Below are 20,657 nucleotides of genomic sequence, written 5' to 3'. Positions count from 1 at the left end.
ACCAAAATTTTTATATTATTTCTTTTTCTCATACACAGGGCTGTGTGAGTTGCTATGATTAAAAACAACATGGATACAAGTGAGGACAAATCTGCTGTGAATGGCACAACACTTAAGAGCAGGGTTTCCTAATAACCAAGGCCAGGGGCTCACTATTATTCATGTCTGAGTCCCCAGCTGCTAATGTGTGCAGATAGCTCTCTTTAGTACTAAGACCATGTAAGAACAAGAAGATGGCAAGTGAGAAGTGTGCATCTATCTTCTAACCTATTTCCATATCACATAGAGAAAGACACTTTTTAGCTGAGCATGCGGCCACTGGCTCAAACTGACAGCATTGGGCCTCTACTGAGACTCGCAGAACATGAGCAGCTCTTGGCTGCTAAGATCACTGTGCGTTGGATGTAACTTCAATAGTGGGCTTCCCCTCCTCCCTAGTCACCAGACTGCACACAGACCACAAGGGAGACAGTGCAAATTGAAAGTGTAAAGCAGAAGGAAATAAAGTGTGGGTCCCTAGATGACAGGGCCACCACAGGAGCCTGCTGGGTCTTCTGAGTTAGGCAGAAGGGTTACTGACCTGCTTAAGCCACAGTGGACTTGCTCTCTGCGTTATACACACCAAATTCATACAGACTAAAACACCATGGTTTCATGCCTGAAGCCTCCCTGCTTCTGCTCTGGTAATGTCACAGCCCTGCTGATGTGGGAGGCAGGCAAGATCAAAGTGGAAGAGAGAAGCACAGAGGGAAGACAAGACACTGCCAAGGTCAGTTGTTTGATTCTCACCACCTGTGTTTTGCCTTTGCTCCTCAAGACCAGTTTCATTCTCTCTCTCTCTCTTTTTTAAATGCAAGGTCTCAGCTGGGGGCACATGCCTGTAATCCTAGCACTCAGGGAGGCCGAGTTCAAGGCCAGCCTGATCTATAAAGCCAGTCTAGGACAGCCAAGGCTACACAGAGAAACCATGTCTCGAAAAAAGCAAAAAAAGTGTTTAAAGCCAGAGTCTCACTACATAGTTCTAGCTGGCTTGGAATTCAGGTATTTGCCTGCCTCTGCCTCCCAAGTACTGGAATTAGTGTCATGCGCCACCACACCCAGCTAAGAAATTCATTTTGACATGGGCCATCAGTACACTCACTAAAGATTTCCTGCCCTTTAGACATGAAGGACATTTGCTGGCTCAGAGAGCTGACCAAAGCACAGCTCCTAGGAGACTGATCCTCTCTAGTGATCATATAGGAAGATGCACCCAGAATGCTGTCCTGTGCTCTTTACAGAGACCCAGAGAGGCATGAGGGTCACAGCACACCTTGGGCTCAGTGCACATGTCCGCCCAGAATGGGCCCAGGTAAAATTCCTCCTGGCAGCAATCAGCAGCAGCCACTTTCCATTCTGTTATGCTTTGAAGAGCTCCTGTCAAGCGGATTCTCAGTCAAAGAAGGGGCAGTAGGAAAGAAAGCCTAAGCTAGCCTACCCCAAACAGCAGATCTCAGAATAAGATTTGGAGGATTTTATGGCTAGAACGAGTGTTTCCAGGTCTCAGGCAGCTCCCTGTACTCTTAGTAATGGTAGGATGCTGAAGAACAAGGGGCTTCATTAGTGGCTATGTAGGTCTACTCTTGGGCTTAGCCCTTGCCTTGCCAAACCTTTCAGGCTATGTAATGTTGTAACAGCCTGGATCTGACAACTGTGTGGTAGTTAGTTTTGGCAGAAGAACTGGGGCTGAATGAACTCAGGGGGCCAAGGACACATTTCTGTGCTCCATGGAATGTGAAGGCCTTGCGTAGGAACTGGGGGAGAGTTGCTTACCAGCAGGCTCCTTAGTCACTTAACCAAATCAGGATGAATGAGACCTATCTCCTTCACCCTAATTCCCCCACTCAGCTCACTCAGCTTAGGTTCAAAGAGGGAAGGCTTGGGAAATGGCTCAGCCAGTAAAGTGCTTGCTATGCAAGCATGAGGACCTCAGTTTGGGCCCCAGAAGTCACCTGAAAAAGCTGAGCATAGCCGCACACATCTGTAATCCTGGCACTGCAGGCTTGGGGAGAGACAGAACTTTGGGGTTCACTGGCCAACAGTCTGCCCTAATCAAGTAAGCCCCATGCTAGTGAAAGACTGTCTCAAAAAGAAGTGTGGACAGCTCTGTCTCTGCAAACAAATGAACACATATGCACATGTAAAAGGTGCTTTCCCTAGTGAACAGAGAAATGCTGTATCTTGTGTAGTCCTACTATGGCAAGTAAAGGCTCCCATATAGAAGTGAAGCCAGGAAAGGAGAAGGAATGACTATCAGCCATAGCCGCCCTCTGCTACCAGTGAGATAACTGTCAGCCACGGCAGCACCAGATGGCTTAAGCCCTAAACGAAGGGCTGATTATTGCCACCCACAGAGGTCAGTTACCTTGGGTCCAGTGAGCTTGTCTATCAGTAATAGTATGAATAGAGGCAAAATGATGCAAAAATGGCCCTCATTTCCTCAAAAGGAGCTTGTTGTCTCTCTGGAGCTTAGCCACTTGGAGGCCATGTAAACAATCCCATCACCCCAGCAACAAGGCCCAAGGAGAGTAAGCCTGGGCACCTGCAGCCCACTCCTACACTTAGGTGTGAGCGTTAGTTTGCATTTGTTTCTCTACAGCCTGGTGTCGCACTGGCTGAATGCAGGTCTATGTCAGGGGCCCAGGTTCCCTGGAAACAGTGACAGATGGGAAAGGCAATGTGGTATGTGGTCATAGGCGCTTCAGGCCTGTGACAGGCCTCTACAGGTATCCGGGGAGTGGGGAGAGACTCTGGCCCACCTTGACCAGATGTCTGTGACTTGAAGAAATGAATGAGGAAATAGAGACCATTCCTTCCCTGGCAGATAGCAATATCCACCTTCCTTTGTCTCTTCCACTAGAGGACCCTGACTATAGAAAGGAACACCCTGATGGTAGTGGAGCAGGCCAAGAGCTGGCCTCGGAGTGGAGTTATACTGGCTTCATAGAACATACTCTATTCTTCCGCCCAGGGCTGCTGGGGTTTTGTCAAATTCTCTTCCAGGCAGCATTCCTCTTCAGCTTACCTGTCCCAGGGGTCTGCACTGGTCTCAGAGGTCTCATCTACATGTATGTCACTGATCAAAGTGTCTGGGACACATAGTGACACGCTTTCCTCAGCTCAGTAAGATCTGTGTTTCAGACCTTACTTCCCACTAACTGTGATATGGGCCATTTACCCGTCCTTGATTTTAGATTCCCTATTTGTAGCTCACAGGCTGTGACTCAAGGGACTTAAGAGTACAGGAACACAGCAGCCTTTGATGCAGGACCATCTGCTGTCCCTGGAAGTGACACGCCCTTATTGTAACTTTCCTTTTTGCTTCAGTTCTAGGGCCCCAATCTACTTTCTCAGTATATAACTTTAGTGTCTTCTATCAAACATAGAAGAACTTGGACATGACAGCACACACCTGTAATGCTGGCATTTTGGAGGTGATGGGGAGAGGACCAGGAGTTCAAGGTCATCCTGGGCTACACAGACAACCTGAGGCTAGCCTGGGCTACAGGAAAAACATCTCAAAAAAACAAAAAAAGGAATAAACCAACCATGCCAGTTTAGAAAATCTCCAGTGTCCTCTGTGCTCTCAGCTTCTCCTTCCGAGACCCGAAGTCTAGCTTGGATTTCTCTCACTGTCTCAGGCAAGGGTCTGAAAGAGCAAAGCTTTAGTCCTGGGTCCTGGCTCCAGCTCTCTAGTCTTCATGGTCCACTGGACTCTGGACATTAATATACTGAACTTTTGTTTGCCTTTTGAATGACGAAAAGCATAAATGTTCTCCCTGTGTTGGAAGAATAATGTGGAGCATTCAGAGGGCAAGATGGTATGCTGCATTTGTGCAGAAACAGGGGACTTGAAGGAAGTGTCCCTCACTCAAAGCAGCTGCTACTGCAGTCCCTCCAGGAAGACGTGTGCCCTTAGTCGCTATTCTAGGCCTTCCCAAGGTTAGGTGGACATAAATGAAAATTTTACTCAAGAAATTCCATCCTGGGATGGGAGAGAGCTTGGTGGCTAAAAGCACTGGCTGTTTTTTTTAAAGAGGATATTATTATTTATAAATAAATACTGACTTAAACATTTTTACTTTATTTTATTCTGTGTGCCATATGTGTACAGTACTCTCAGAGGCCAGAAGAGGGTGTCCAGATCCTCTGGAACTGGAGTTACAGACAGTTGAGCCATCACGTGGGTTCTGGGAGCTGAATCTTGGTTTTTAGAGGAGCAACCAGTGAGTACTCTTAAGCACTGAGTCATCTCTCCATCCTCATAAATAAATCTCTTAAATTTTTTTTTTTTTAATTTTTTGAGACAGGGTTTCTCTGTGTGGCCCTGGCTGTCATGGAACTCAATCTGTAGACTAGGTTGCCCCTAAACTTAGAGATCCACCTGCCTCTGCCTCCTGAGTGCTGTGACTAAAGGTGTGCACTGTACTACCCAGCTAAATAAATCATAAAGGAAAAAAATCCTGCTTGAGAAAGGAGGGAAGACAGGGGAGAGAGCAAGTACATCTACATCTGTCATAGGCTGGGACTGAGTGATGCTCAACCAGCTCCTTATTAAAACTGGTGTTTCTAAGAAGCAGTGAGGCCTAATTTACTAGGCCTCTTAAAGTGGGATCTCCCACTTTAAGGCAATTTTTTCCTTCCTTCCTTCCTTCCTTCCTTCCTTCCTTCCTTCCTTCCTTCCTTCTTTCCCTCCTTCCTTCCCTCCCTCCCTCCTTCCTTCCTTCCTTCCTCCCTCCCTTCCTCTCTCTCTCTCTCTTTTTCTTTCTGTCTTTCTTTGGGGTGGCGGAGGGGGGCAGAATCTTCATATTCTGACTGTTCTTGAGCTCACAATGTAGACCAGGCTGATCTCTAACTGACAGAGTTCCATAGAGCTCTTAACAATTTAGAGTCCAAAGGGCTTTACCTCCATCACTCTCACTTATTGTTTTGAACTATTTTGACCAAAACATACATTCATTCATTCATTCATTCATTCATTCAACTGATTACACAGTGATTATTTATTGGATGCCAGGTTCTAAACATCAGAGCAGTGAACAAGGATGAAAGTCCTATTCTATACAGCAGCTGAGAGGCTGGAGCAGGATTACCAACAGTTTGAGACCAGCCTGGGCTATGTAGTGAATTCCAGGCCAGCCTGGGCTACAGAGTGAGAACTCATCTCAAAGAAACTGAACCAAACCAAAACAAACAAACCAAAAAACCAGGACCAATAAAGTAAAAGTGCTTGCTGCCATGTTTGATGGCTTGAGTCTGATCTCAGATTGAAAAAAAAAAAAAACTGACTCCTGTAAGGTCCCCTGACCTCTGCCATGAATGCTGCACACTTGTATACAAACACTTACACACACACAAATAAATAAAACATAAAAGTAAAAGAGCTTCTCCAGGAGTGTTGCTCTGCTGGAAGGGGTAAAAATAACAACCAGAAGCTGCAGAGAATGAAGGTAGCAGGTGAAGGGTCAGGAAAAGGCCGGGTGCTCACCAGAGTTTGGACGGCCGGGCAGCCCTCTGTGGAACTGATGCTGAGATGAGAATGGGGTTAGTGGGCAGGCAGATAGGTACAGGTAGGTGGGAAAGTTCAAAGCAGGAAGAGCAGCCTGAGCACATGCCAAGGTCCCGAGGCTGGCATGGCAAAGCTAAGGAAGACCATGGCAGCTAGGGCAGAGAGAGAGAGAGAAGAAGGCACTGGGTCAGCTCAGAAGGCCTTTGGTGCTGTGTAGGGAGTTTGGGTCTTAGAATATGGAAAGCCAGGGTAGGGGAGTGGGCAGAGGAGCAGTAGCATGGATGACACTATCATGATGAACCCTCTCATGAGCACCAAGGACACTTGCATAGAGGCAGACAAGAGATGAGGAGGCAAGAAGCTCTGGCTGACTTCTGAAGAAGTCCAGGGGAGAGATGTCATGGTTCCACCATGAGCCTGTAATGTAAGCTTGAGGATAGGTGCACCGAATACTTGTTAAATGGGTGGATATGGTTGACCCACCTTCTTCACACTTGCAGATACTATCTTCACATGGAGTGGTTCTTAGCTTTTATGGGCCTCCTCCTCTGATTTATTTTATTTTTAAATTACATACGTATCTGTGTGTAATATGTACACATGAATACAGGTGCTCATGGAATATTGGATCCCCCTGAAACTGGATTCTAGGTGATAGTGAGCTGCCAGGCACGGATGCTGGGAACTGAATTTGGACTCTCTACAAGGGCAGGATGTGCACTTCTGAACCATCTCCTTATTCCCTCGTCCCTCCCTGGTCTTGAGAAAAAGATAGACAGTGCTCACACAGGATTGAGTCTGGGGCCAGAAAAAGGCTTTAAGAACAACCTACAGGAAGGCAGAGGGAGGAGGGAGGCCTGACCCTGCAGAATGCCTGTGAGCTGGCGGAAAGGACACAAAACACATGTGTGCTGCCAAGGCTGAAGCTGCTGGGCAGCCTTCAGGGGTTCTGCCAGGGCTGAAGCTGCTGGGCAGCCTTCAGAGGTTCTGCAGGGGGAGCCATGTGTGACTCAGCGTAAATCTCCCCGGGCCTGCGGCTCTGCTGACTGAGCTATCTCACCATGGGGCCACTTTGAAAGGTCACAGTGACCTAGTGCTCTCTCTCTCATCAGGCCTTCTTCCCTGATTGCTCAAGGGTTGGAACATATGAGGAGTGTTCATGCCTTAAGCTGGCTCCCTGGCTCTATGTGGGTGGCAATGGTGCACACATGTTATGCGTGTGTTGGGGGTGGTGACGGGAGAAGAGCATTTTCAGGGGAGTTGAGCAAGTGTGGGTTTTCCCCTCCTTTGATGCCCAGGGCCACGGGGCTGTCTGGACTTGCTTTACAATGCCACCTGCCCTGTTCAACCTCAAACCTTTATCTCTTGTATTTTCTATATTCCATGTATACTCCACTCATCCTTTGGCTTCTCTGCTAGGGCTCATGATGATTCCAGTTTTTATTGGCTAGCACACCAAGCTCAGGAGGCTCCTTCAGGGTCTTCCAATTAACCTGTGTCCATGATCTCTACCACCCCGGGCTAGCTCCTTGCTTCACAGTCTGAAACCCAGCCCTGGGAGGAAGGAGGAAAGGACCCAGTACATGGCTGTCAAGCTGCAGAGTGAAGCAGAGTGAAGCAGAGTCAGTGCTGAGTGGGGGGTCTTCAGCTGGTTCTAGTAGGGATGGTTCAGCTGCTGGTTTCAGAGTGGCATTCTCAATTCACACAGGCAACCAGGAATTGGCTGGGTGGAAGATCAAGCCACCAGTGAAAACTAAACACTCACTGTGTATCTAATAGAAGACAATAGTGAAAGTGGGCACGCATCTGTAAGGCAGCACTCAGGAAGTGCAAATAGGATCAAGAGTTCAAGGTTAGCTTTTATAATGAGTCAGTCTGGGCTATAGGAGATCCCAAACAAACAACAAAAATCCACATTAAAAAACAAAACAAAATAAAACAAAAAAGCAGAGGATGGCCTCTAATCTCTAAGGCCATGGCTACCTAGACAGCATATAGGGAAGGAAATGACAGAAGAAAAGAAAAACCAGGGTTATTTGGGATGATACAATGACCAGCTCTCAGGAGTCTGGAGGACAGAGGTGGTGGGGTTTAATGAACTACCACCAAATATACACTCATGGCTGAAGGTGAAATCTTTGCACCCCTCCCACCTCTTCTTCCTCCCTTTCTTCCTTCTCCTCTTTCTTTTATTTTAATTTTAGGTGTATGAGTGTTTGGCCTGCATATATATGTCTGTGCACTTTGCCTCCACTCTGTGGAGGCCAGGAGAGGGTACTAGGGAACCTGGAACTGAAGTTACAGACGGTTGTGGGCTGCCATATGGGTTCTGGGAAGATAATCCAGGTCCTCCGGAAGAATCGTGCTCCTGACCACTAAGCCATCTTTACCAGCACCCTGAGTTTTTTTCTTTGGGCCTTCCAGAATCATTAACTAATTCCTACTACAAATCTACTCATAAGCCAGCCATGTGTGAGACATGAGGAGGTCCGGTGGTGTGTGAGAGTAGACTTGTCCCTTCTACAAGTTCCAGCTGATGTCAGATGAACCAATGGCCAGCCGTGTGAAGAAGTGGGCTCCCAATAGTTGAACTGTGTTGTGAAAAGATCAGGCTAGAGCCTGGACACTTCATTTTGTTTCCACTGAATGTAACAGTCCCACTCTGTCCTACTGCTTTTATTGCTAAAAGAACACTTTGTCCCATACCACAATGCCTTGTGGCTTTTGTATCCTTCCCAGTTCCTGGTGGTCCACAGGACTATGTAGACTATGTATCAGTACCAGAGGCATAGGCACAAATCTCTCTTGGATGCTTTGAAACCTTGAATTCATCCCATGTTTTTCTTCTCTCCACTTCCTAAAAGCAGCAGCCTCCAATTCTTTTGAGTTCCCCAGATCTCAAAAATCACTCCTCTTCTATCTACCATCAGCACCAGTGACATTTAGTGAGAAAGGTCTGTGCTGACTGCCCTCATTCATCTCCGGTCTTGACCCATCTCACATAGCTCTCTAACATGTACCTGGTAACAGCACTCTGTTTAAAACTCCCTTCAGACACAATTGCCACCCTACTGCTCCAAGCCATTCCTGCCTTTCTAGGCTGCTCTTCTGCTCCTCTCTTGCCCCTCTGAGCCTGGCTTTGACTATGGATGTCCATTGCAACTCCCCACCAGCTTCTAAGACCCTTCAACTCCAGGGTTGGACTACAGTTTTTTCTTCTGTATGAAATGTTCTGTTCCCATTTGTGCTCCATTTACCACTTTCTTTGGACTACTGTGTTCTCAAGACCCTTGCGAGATGTTATAGTAAGAATTTCCCCTAGTTCTGAAGCAAACCCTCAATGGATGGTATGAAGGAAAAGGTCTTCCATTGGCATGCAGCTCACATTTACTAGTAAGAGGCACAGACAGCTCCTGGTTTTTTTTTCTTTTCTTAGAGGAAAAGTTGGAAATAATATATATGACTTGTTATATATATTTTATATATAAATATAGATATATGAATCAATCAATCTATCTATCTACCTACCTATCTTTTATCTATAGAAAGAGACTGGGTCTCTAGCCCAGCTTGGCCTTGAACTAGAACTCCCTATTTTACATGATGAACTTGAACTTCTGATCCTTCTACCTCTACCTCCCGAGTACTGGGATTTCAGGTATGTGCCACTAGGCCTGGTTTATATGGTGTTAGTAAGCAAACCCAGGGCTTATGTATACTATGCAAGCATTCTAACAAGTGATCTGTATCCACAACTTAAATTTGACTCTTTTGGATACACACATTCATTCAAAATGAGTTTTTAAAGAAAGATGTGGCAAGACATTGTAATTTAAGGGAAATAAGTCACCATAAGAACTGAATTCATTCATTATCTCCAGTCAGATTTTGGTAACTCAGTCTGGTCAAAAAATGATCTTGAAGTTCTGATCCTGCTGCCTCCATCTCCCAAGTGTTGACATTACAAACATGCACCACCATGTCTGGTTTATGGTAGGGATGGAACCAGGACTTTGTGGATTTTGTGGATGCTAGGTAAACACTTTACCATCTGAGACACAATTCCTGACCTCTTGCTTTCTTTCCTTCTCTTTCCTTCTCTTTCCTTCCTTCCTTCCTTCCTTCCTTCCTTCCTTCCTTCCTTCCTTCCTTCCTCCCTCCCTCCCTCCCTCCCTCCCTCCCTCCCCCCTTCTTCCCATCTCCTCTCTCCCTCCATCCCTTGCCCCCTCCTTCCCTCATGACCAAGTTCAATCCTCAGGACCCACAGTGGAAGGAGAACCAACTCCTGCAAATTATCCTCTGGTCTTCGTATATTCTACCCATCCCTGCCATACACACCATACATAAAATAAACAAATGTTAATTAAAAAAAGAAAGAAAAGCTGCCATGGGAAAATGGAATGAATCATAGGGATCATCCATATGGAAGCAGTCTGCAGGTCAGTGCCTGGTGTGCAGAGCACCATACACCACTCACTGCTTCCTCTTTGGTGTTTCACTGAAAGGCTAGGTTGCCCCTGGCTAGTTGCATCACTGCAAGACTGTGCAAAAACTAGCTTCTTCCATACACGCAGAGGAACGCACACACACAGTATGGCTGATATTTCATATCTCCATAAGCTTGAATATTCCAGGAACCCTCCAGAGGATAGGCCAGTGTCTTGCTTCAAAGAGCCGCTCTTACCCAAGGGGTGCAGCTATAAATCCTAGATAGCTCTGTCCCCTCCTGTTCAGCCATACATTAATTATGGGAACTTCTTTGCACAGCTGTGACTCCCTGTTTCAGAATGGCTTTCATGCTTATCATCAGATGACTGGCCCAGAAACCTTCTTGCAACCCAGGCCTAAGTATGCACATCCATAAAAGAAGTCACTGTCCCAGATGGTCAGCTTATCCAGAAGTGAGTTACCTTGCTTCCATTCTAACTTGCTTCCCATCCCTTGCAGCCAGCAGCACATGACCTACCCTCAAGAGGAGTTCCTTCGCTTCCATAGCACTGAGCTGACCCTGGGGCCAGGGCTGCAATGGCTGTATAGGTAATGAATTTAGCATTACCCCAGACCTCTTTCTTTGTACCTTGCTCCTGTTTCTTAGGCTAAATAAGGAACAAAGGCAAAACTTAACTTACACAAATAAAAACTCATGTAAGAACAAAATTGATGGGTCTGTGATTTCTGGCACAGGTAACCATATAGATAATCAAGATTTGGCCTTATTTGAAACAAATGACAATCCAACCAAGAAAGGAGACCGTACATTAAATTTCTATCTTTGAAAACAACTTTTGTCTAGGAGTTTCTACATAGAGTCCACAGAATAAAGCTGGCAGATCAAATTTGGGAAGTGAGCTGTGCATTAAGTTTTTAGAATATAACTAGTCCCATTTATTTGCCTATGGTTTAGGCAGATTTCAAATTCATCACAATGGTAAAGGCTGAGGAGAAGACTGAATGCTTAAGCAAAACTTAAAATATTCACTCTACAGCATCTTACAGGTAAGTTTGCCAGTCCTGATCCTGGAGCAATAAGGTATGTCACAAGGTTAAGAACAAGGTACCTGTTGACTGGCAAGTGTTTCCTTGTGACATGGCTGTTGTCACGATTTCTGTGGCTGCCTCTCTGACGGTTTGTTCCTCACTTTGTAGAAGGGTCAGGACACACCTCCAGAGAGAAAGTGTGTCCTGCAATTCTGTGAAGAAAATCAAAGTAAATTTATGTCATTTGTCTACATGCCAACAAGCATGCAGTAATGCTGCTTTTAGCCTTACAGGGGAGGAGAACATTCATGAAGAACCAACAGCCATTCTTTTTTGGGAGGAGGTTGTTGTACGGTAGGAAGGCTTGAGAATCAGAACAACAGAGAAACAGAGAGGGCCCTGCTGGGGAGGCTTGGAGACATCTTTTCTGTAGAAGGAGGAAGGCCTTCTGCAGTCAACTAGCCTTAGGCAAGGTTTCCAGGAGGTGATGACTGGTTTACAAAGCTCTGGCAACTCTCTCCAGTGGCATGATTTATGCAATTAGAATTTTTTTCATGTCTTTAATCCTAGCACTCAGATGGCAGGTAGGTCTCTGTGAGCTCAAGGCCAGCTTGGTTTACATATAGAGTTCCAGGATAGCCAGGGCTACATAAACAAAAACAAACAAACAAAAAAGGATGGTAGCACACACTAGTAATCCCAGTCTTGGCTACGCAGTGAATTCAAGGCCAGTTTGAGCTACATGGTGAAACCTTGTCTCAAAAAACCAAAGAGTACTTTGCAGAAACTAGTTTAGTGTTGATTTGAGAGACTGAGAACTTACCAATTCTGGAAAGCAAAACATTAATCAGGATGTTTGGGGCAAGGATCAAACATGGGGGAAGAGTCATGATAAAGGGCATCCCTTGTCACATGTCTCTGGGGCCTATTTTTTGCTACCGTTCGCCCTTAGCACTGAATCTGCTGGTTACCATACGGTGCTGTGGGGATAAACAGAAAGGCAGAATGTGCTCTGGGCAGCTCAAGGCCATGAGATCTTGAATATAGGTAATGAGCAGTCGACATGAAGCTGGGTGGCTGCAGGAAGACATTGGAATGGGCCATAGGAACTGATTTTAGGAGGAGAGAGAGGTGGCAGGCAGTGAGTGCAGGCCTGCGAAGGGCCGCACAGAGGGCAGTGGCAGAACACCACTCAGCATACCTCAGTCAGAGCCGAGGCCACTGCCTTGGCCAACAGTGCCATTTGCCATAGCTCTCTTCTATCTCTCTGATCAGCCTTCAAGTCTTTCTCCTGCTTACAGACTCAGCACTTTTTTTTTTTTTTAAAGAGGTTTGTAATAGTCCAGGCTGGCCTCAGATTCACTATGTAACCCTAGATGGCCTTGAACTTCTGTAGTCATCCTGCTCCCATCTCTAAGAGGCTGTGATTCCAGGTATGTTCTACCAAAGAATCCATCTTGAGTGTTCTCAGTCACAAGGTCTTTTGAAGCTTTAAAATTCCTCTCCTTAAGTCCATTCCCATCTGTCTTCATGTCTCTGGCTGGCAGCAGTTCTTCACATGCAGGGGGCCATCAGCCACCACTGATCTCCTTCCTTGTTTCCATTATGCCATCTCTAGCACCAGCAGCTAACACAAACCAAGTCTCAATTCCACACACGAATTTCATGTTACTTTACACAAATTTACTTGTTTGAGTGACAGAGTAACAAAAGTTCAGAAAAAAATGTGCTGCAAAGTGGTATTGATTTTACTGAAAATGCCTGACACAAAAGAAAAACAAAATGCCTTTGAGAGAGGGTTTCACTATGTCGCTTCAGCCTTTCAAGTAGCTAGGACTGCAGGCATAAACCACCAGGCCTGATCTAATCAAGTTTATTAGCCTTTTCGCCTGTTGCTCTGGGTTCAGTGATTAAGTCATAACCACAGGAGGGTCACTGATGGTATCACTTAGAAGGAAGAAGAAAAGGACAGCAAGGAACACTGCTTCCAAACAGAGGCTGCACGGGCGGCACTTCCTTGGTCCTCACCCTGCTCATGCTCACATCACAGCATCACCACCTATAAAGTGACTCTTTCCTATCTGGAAATCTGTCTCTACAGCAATACCAAAGGCTCCTTGGGGGGCTTGCCCCTGCCTGATTTTTGAGGGCCAAGCGTGAACACAGTCAAGAGAAATGGAGAGTGACTAGTTGACAGGAAGTAAGCACCTGGTAATAATGAGTCCACATGCAGAAGAGGACAGGCTGTGCTGGAGACTGTGTCCCTGCTTTTCCTTTAACTAACCCCTATGTTTATAAATCAATATGAACCCCAGAGCAACACAATAAAAAAGTTCAACAAACTCCCCTGTGCTTTCCATCTCCTAAGGCTTTCCTCAGATTGTTCTCTTCAGCATTGCTGGCACCAAGCTTTTCCTAGCTCCTGCTCTCCAGGCATGTGAGTAGCAGTGAGGAGAGGAACCCAGATCAGAAGCCAGTTCATAGCTGCACAACTACCTGAGTTTGAAATGGTGCCTCTTATATCCCAGCACTGATTTCAAATTAAGTTCAGTAGCAAAGGGTACCAGCAGCCCAGAAGGGACTTTAAACAGAAGCCTGGAAGTCAGCCTCAGCACTACAGAATCCTGGGGAGCGCTTCCTAGAAGAGGCAATTTTGCAAGGCAAACAAGTCAATCGAGCAGGGGTTTGTTTCTAGAGAGCTGGTCCCTACTGATGGCAAACAGGCCCAAGGAAAGGGAGGCGGATGATGAAGCAGTAGAGTAGGCCAGGGGTGAACCAGAAAAACAGAAAGAGCCTAGTGAGCTATGTTAAAGGATGTGAAGATCTAGCCTGGAGACAGTGAGAACCCGCTCAAAGCTCTTCAGTAGACTAGCATGGTGGTATACACTGAAAATCCCAGCACTTCGGAGGCTGAGACAGCAGGAATTTCTTATGCTGGAGGTTCTCCTGGGCTACTTAGTGATACTGTTTCAAATGAAGGGTTTTAATAATGGACTATCAAAAGAGTTAAATTTACAGAGAGGAAAGACCGCAAAGCTGATAGGTGCTCTGAAAAAATGCACGTAGAATATTGGGTGATAAGACTGAAGGAAAAGAAGAAAAGCAGCTGTTGGTAGGAAACAATCAGAACATTAATCAAGAGGACAAAAGATCTAGAAACATGCCATCTCTATGTAGCCCTGGCTGTCCTGGAACTCGCTCTGTACACCAGACTGGCCTTGAACTCACAGAGATCGGCCTACCTTTGCCACCTAAGTACTGGAATTAAAGGGGTGTGCTACCACCACTCAGCTAACCATCCCTTCTTTTAGCCCAGAATATCTGTCTCTCCCTGTGTTAGCCGAGTTGGCTGCAGTGGGCACCCCGCTTAGCACACTTACCAAGAATGGGCTGGGGATGGGTGAGGAACAGGGGTGCAGTGCTGGTGAGGACTTCAGCAGCAGCCAATCTAGATGCAGTAGGAAGATGCTCTCCACAGGACCAGACAACCAGCTGGACCCACTGCCTCAGCTCAGAAGCCATGGAATCCTTGTTCTAAGAACAAAACAGGAGCCTATCAGTGATCTCCAACATGCTCCCATGGGCAAGAGGAGGGAAGAGCTCCAGCCTGCTGTACCTGCAGCCTCAGAAAGCAGCAGCTCCCTAGTGCTCACTTGGAACAAAGTCCCACTGTTTTCAGTAACGAGCTTTATTGGTACATAATGCATGTTTTTCTTTTAAAACTAACCGACACCTAAGACTGAGCATGCCTGTGGCACACCCAATGATGCTGACTTGTATGTGCTTTGTGTGATGTCTGGGTCAGAGTAATCCCATGCGCTGGTATTATAGGTGTACACCACCACACCTGGCAGATTAAGGTTTCTAAGCCCATTCCTTTTCCTGGTCAAATAATATGCTATTCTGAGTTTTGGCTTTTTTTTTTTTTAGCTTTTATACTCATTTCTTATTATTCTTAGAAATTACATCCTGGTTCACTTTGAAGGCTGAAATTAAACTGTTGCTATGACTTCTGCTACGACTGCTGCTATAGCCTTATGAGAGATGATGAGAGTGGGACCCTCATGACATTAGTGAATAAATGCCATTATCAACAGGCTGGGCTAATCATGATAGGAGCAGCTTTGCTTTATAAGAGAATTCTCCTGTCTGTCTGTCTGCTTCCTTTCGTCATGCCTTCTCATCACATGCCACACTCTGCCAAGTCTGCAGTGTTATTAGGCAGTGAAAAGGCCATCTCTGGGAACCTCAGAACTTAGAAAAAAGAGATGCCTTTTGCTCATGAAGTCTGCCATCAGAGAACCAGAGAGGAGAACTCCAAGACAAATCACCAAGGAGCTGATCCTAATCAACCATACCACAGGACTGATTCCTTCAATTGCTCTGGGGCAGTGGCTCTATGGGTCTAAACCCAGCAGCTGAGGCCCAAGCACAGCTCCCTCCCCAGAGCTGCATTAATGTCTTTTTCCACGTTGTTCTACCACTCTGTGGATTTTCTTCTCCCTAGAAAATGTTTCCAGTTTTATGGAATAACACTTCCTTCATGTGGGAAGAGCAGCTGTAGTCTGTGGCAGACTTGCTTCTGCTATCTCCATTGCTTGCTGCCTTAGAACTTGGGGTTTGTTATGTTTGCCTGTAGCTCACTGTGGTCCTGAGGCCTCAGCCTCAGAAGTGCTGGCCTTATAGGGGTAGGCTTTTTGTTTTGCTGTGGAGCTGGGGCAGGAACCTTGTGCATGCTAGGCAAGTTATACTACTGAGCTACTGCCCCAGATCTGTTTATCTTTTAAGCAAATCATGTCTTTCCATATTTCACATGACCTTCCAAACACTGTTTTCTTCTTCTTTCTTTATTTTTAAAACTGTCATATCTCTTAGTGGCATGTGACCTAGGTTTGGTCCTCGGTCACGCCTTCGAATAACAGACTCAAGGAATCTGCCTCCTTGCTTGCTAATGCTAACCCTGAGGTTTTCCCTGGCCCAGCCTTGGGAAATCTGAGCTTAAACAACCTCCTCTCTCAAGTCCCTCTCAGCCCCCAAGTACTCCTTCCTTCCCTTGGGGTTCCCAGACTCCTACTGTTCACAGTAGTGGCCCAGCGCGCTTTCTGCCTGCACTGTAGGCTGAACAGCTGATTCTCAGCATCACTTGGTGCTAGCTTCACTGTGATCATGCAGATCCACCAGCACAGTGATGAAAGGGTACTCAGACTGCTCACGCTTACTGTCTACTCACTGCCTTCAGATGGTGCTGTCTTTCTTTTTTAAACAAATTAAATATGTTCTTTATAATTTTACAGAAGTATATAATGCACTATTATAATTCTCATCCTCCTTTTTCTTATCTCCTTCTGTCTCCTGTCCCTTCCCTTCTTCCCTATTCCTCTCCCACACCTGTGCTTCGTTTTCTTTGTGTTCCCCTGGGTTTGACCAGGACCATCTGTGTGGTTTTGGTACTGAAACTGGAGACTGGTGGGTTCACTAGAGGTTGCACAATTTAAAATGCCTCTGCTCTCTCACAGTCCATTGGTAGCCTATGAGTCAAGGGATAGAGTCCCTCCCCTCCCCATGACTGACTTCTGGGACAACCTGCCTTGTGCAGGTCTATACAAATAAACAAAGCTACTGTGGGTTGTGACTACACTGACCTGTTTTGTCTAGAGGATGGGATTTCACTGCCTTCTCCCTGTCTTTCTGTCCCCTCTTCCACAGTGTTTGCTGAGCCTTGGTACTGTGCCTCTCGTAAACATACGAGGTATGTATGTATTTGTCTCATAGTGTGTTTCCAGGAGGCTGTTTTGCTTACTATGGTTCCACTTCACCTTCACTGGGCAAGTGGAACAGGCAGAGCACATGTGAGACCTGGCTCCGATACAGCTCAGCCACATCTCAGCCTTACAATATGTCATCAGACGTGGCTCACAAAGTTGTTATCCAAAGAATATTTGGCAGTGACTTGCTTATTCCTCTTGAAATAAGTCTAGCTTTAGAAATGGTGAGAAAGCAATGGGACATGTCTATGTTGGGGAACTGTCACTCCAGGCTCTAGTCAAAAATGGCAAGAACAAAAGAGAAGAGAGCACATGTTCAGAGTCTTCACAAATATTCCCAAAGTAAACCTTCAGCACAAGCCAACACCTCTGTGGATTCATTGTGATTCTGCCTGCAGGGACAGTTCTTTGACCAATACTCTCTGGGTAAAAACCCAGGCCTCGGAACAAGTACAGAACCAGCCTCACCTCCTCACATGTCTTCACGTGGTAGGTGATTACTTTGGAGGCAAGCTTCAGAGCTACACCCTGGATTTCAGATCTAGAAAATAAAGGAAAATTAACACACACACACACACACAGTAAAAAATCTACAACAATTACCACATACAAGTCAAGTCAAACATCTGAGATGAGACAGGTCTAGCCTCAAACCCACTGTGTAGGCAAGGCTGACCTTGAAATTCTGATCCTCCAACCTCTACCTCTTTTGTGCTGGGATTAGAGGTATGTGCTACTACACTGGCTTTTGTGGTGCTAGGGATCAAGCCCAGGGCTTTGCCGATGCTAACAAGCACTGAGCTATAGCCCCAGGCCCAAAGTGAACATATGTTATGCACAAATGTTGATACGGATAGCTATAACCTTTATTCCTCATCGGACAACTGCTCGTATTTTTGGTTACTTGTTTGGTTACTAGTGTGAAAACCTGGCTCTCTCCTATTACTAGAGTTTAGAACACAGCTTCTAGGCTGAGGCTTAGAAAGAAACTCAGTATCTGAGCCCTTAGGTGGGGACAGTGCATAGCAGGCTTCCTGCATGAAGACTGAAGGGGCGAATACAGCCTACCGAAACTGCACAGAAGTCTGGGGGCAAACCTGTCATTGGAAGCAATATCCAAAGTCCAGATCAGGAACTCCTTTGGGGAGAGGTGAACACAGCGCTCTGTGTGTGGGAGCCATTCACTGGGGTTCATATGAGAGAGAATCTTCAGGACCTGTGAGTCAAATCCAAGAAAGCAAGATAAAGAAACACACAGGGAAAAGTCTTGTTTCTTAAATCAAGACTGCTTATAACAATGAGGGGCCAGATTCTATTGTCTTCTTATTTCCTCTCTGACACTTATGAGAAACTGAGGCAGGGCAGAATAATAACAAGCTTGAGGGTCCTTGGTGACCTGTCACCAGAGCTAGACTGAACCGGATTCCCTTGCCTTTTTTTTTTTTTTTGCTTCTTGATTTTGCGACAGGGTCTCACTATGTACCCAGGGTATCTTTGACCTCACTCTGTAGCTCAGCTAGGCCCCAGCCTCCTAAACATCTGGAATTTTAGGCCTGGAAATCTCTCTTTCATTTTGACTAGTCTTCCCAGGTAGCCATCTGTCTGTAAACAGACACATCAGTAAAGAACCTCTGAGATGTGCTGTAGCTGATGGAGGCCAGAGGTGGCATCAGTTGTTTCCCTGCTCATTCTCCATGGTCTCTCACTGCACTTGGAGCTCACCGGCTTGGCTAGTCTAGCTAGCCAGCTTTCCCCAGGGATCCCATCTTCATTCCGAGAGTGGGCATTACAGGTGGGCTGTCATAGCTGACATTTACATGGCTGCTAGAGATATGAACTCTGGTCCTCAAGCTTGTGTAGCAAGCACTAACCATGGTGCTCTCTCTCCACTCCCATAGCTAACTTTCAATGATCTTTCCTAAAGACAGAGTGGCTTGACCTATTACTGATAGGTCAAGCAGTACCACTGGCACCTTAGGTTCTTCTGTACATAATCCAAGCAGCATACAGGGCCCTGGTCTTTGGTATGCTAAGCTGTTGCCCCCAGATAGCACAAGCCTGACTTGCTTTCCTCTGTATCTTCCTGGTGTTTCCAAAAGAATGTAGGACACAGAGGGGCGTCAGTGCAATGGAGACCCTACCCTGTAGAAACAGCCTGGATGGTTTTCCTTCATCGTCAGCAGCAAGAACTCCTCTCTCATACTATATAGCAAGGGAAGTGGTCCCTTCTCTCCCAGTTCAGAGGATGCTGCCCTTTCCAGCAGGGTATCCAGGGTTAGCAAGCGCACTTCAGAAAAGGAGGACTCCAGAAGCCGGGAGAAGGAGAGAGGAACAGCAATCGCCTGCCCTTCAGCTTCAGCCAGCGATGCCCACACTTCAGGGATGGCTAGCTTGGTAAGGCTCTGCAGGTACTGGGGCAGGCCTGGCACCTTGAAGGTCCAGGGGAAACCTGTAACCAGCTCTGATCCCAAGATAATTCTTCTCACATCTTCCCAGAGGCCAAGACTCTCCAGAGCTAGAAACAAAAAGAGTAGAGAAAGAAGTAGTATTTTCGTGTTATACAGGAGAATGGGAAACATCACAGAAAATGAACTTCTGCACTTCTTCTGGACACTCAATAAATGCAAATCCAGTGACCTGATCTGGAAAGCCTCAGAAGTACCCACAGGAAAAGTACAAACTTTATGCAGGAATCTGTAAAGCACCAGATGCTCTGGGCTGGATCCTGTCGCTACCTGAAGCTCACAAGACAACACACTTCACTGTTAGTATAACTAATTATCACAGATTTTTCTAGAACTCCACTCACTGGCCTAATTCTGCTCTCTCATGGCAGCCCTGTAGGCACCTGAAACCATTACTTTACTCCCCGTTTTCTTCAGATAAAAATCTCTTCTTCCTTGCCATCACAACGGGATTCCTTTCCTGTTACAGCTGTACTGCTATGGGCAGATCTTACCCTGTCTTAACTTGGAGTACAAAATGGTCTTAAGTCCTGCACTGTCCATCCAAGCAGGGCCATTAACCTCCTCACTCTGGACACTAGGCTACTGGCCTTTCTGTTGGCCCTGAAGCAGAAGCAGTAGGCGCCACAGCCCCTCTTCTATGACTACTGAGATGGGGAGCTCCTTGTATTTGGGACTTGTTGTCTTTGTTGGTTTAATCCCTATGAATCCTTATCTACCTGTTAAGTTTTATGTTCTGCTTTTCAGTTGTGGAGATTAACACAAATAGTCTTAGTTCTGATCCAAAAACATCTTGCCTGCTTTCTATGTACTAAGCTTGAAATGGAACGTGATCACTGCCCTTACAGAGATGAAATGAGATGGTAGTCAACTTTGAGAAAGAGAAATGCTTAGACCATGATTCCCATATAACAAAATGAAGGGAAGGGAGCAAGAAAGTGGTGGGACCACCAAAGTCCAGGGAACCACCTGAGCAAAGTGACCCCATGGGCAGGCAAGCATAGGAACCTAACTTAGTTTTGTGTAACACACATCCCCTCTTGTAATGACGAAGTTGGCAGCCTAGTTCCTTATCCTACACGTACTAGGCACACTCCTTCTTTGAACAACATATCTACTAACTCAGACCCCAATGAACTCCCATCTGCATCAGGCTACACACACTCCCATTTGTGAACAATGGTGTAAGTTTCCCAGTCCCTAATGACAATCGAATTTAAAGTTTCTATTCAAGTGTACTCTTAGTGCGTCAAGGAGTGAAGAACAGAAGGGCTGCTCAGACATGACCTGGCTTTGGACGCATGTGAAGTAAGGTGGAACTTTGTCCTCTAGTGAACTGTCAGGGAGAATCTCCTAGTTACCATTTCTTATGCCTATCATAGAGTACACAGTGAGCACATT

At 46.1% G+C, this 20,657-nt stretch overlaps 1 protein-coding gene across 1 annotated transcript in view; it reads right to left on the bottom strand.

Moving 5' to 3' along the window:
- Positions 1–20,657, bottom strand: part of Thada (THADA armadillo repeat containing) — a 294,790-nt gene that overhangs the window by 27,462 nt on the left and 246,671 nt on the right. The window contains exons 32-36 of the mRNA XM_021652847.2: positions 18,933–19,306; positions 17,889–18,007; positions 17,260–17,332; positions 14,407–14,560; positions 11,107–11,238 (exon numbers count right to left, since the gene is read on the bottom strand). Of these exons, the coding sequence (XP_021508522.1) occupies positions 11,107–11,238; positions 14,407–14,560; positions 17,260–17,332; positions 17,889–18,007; positions 18,933–19,306 (852 nt within the window). The remainder of the gene's footprint in view (positions 1–11,106; positions 11,239–14,406; positions 14,561–17,259; positions 17,333–17,888; positions 18,008–18,932; positions 19,307–20,657) is intronic.

This window comes from Meriones unguiculatus, chromosome 1 (assembly GCF_030254825.1).
Source record: "Meriones unguiculatus strain TT.TT164.6M chromosome 1, Bangor_MerUng_6.1, whole genome shotgun sequence".
Lineage (NCBI taxonomy): Eukaryota > Metazoa > Chordata > Mammalia > Rodentia > Muridae > Meriones > Meriones unguiculatus.
Note: the sequence above shows the minus strand (reverse complement) of the source record. Positions and strands in the feature narration are given on the sequence as shown.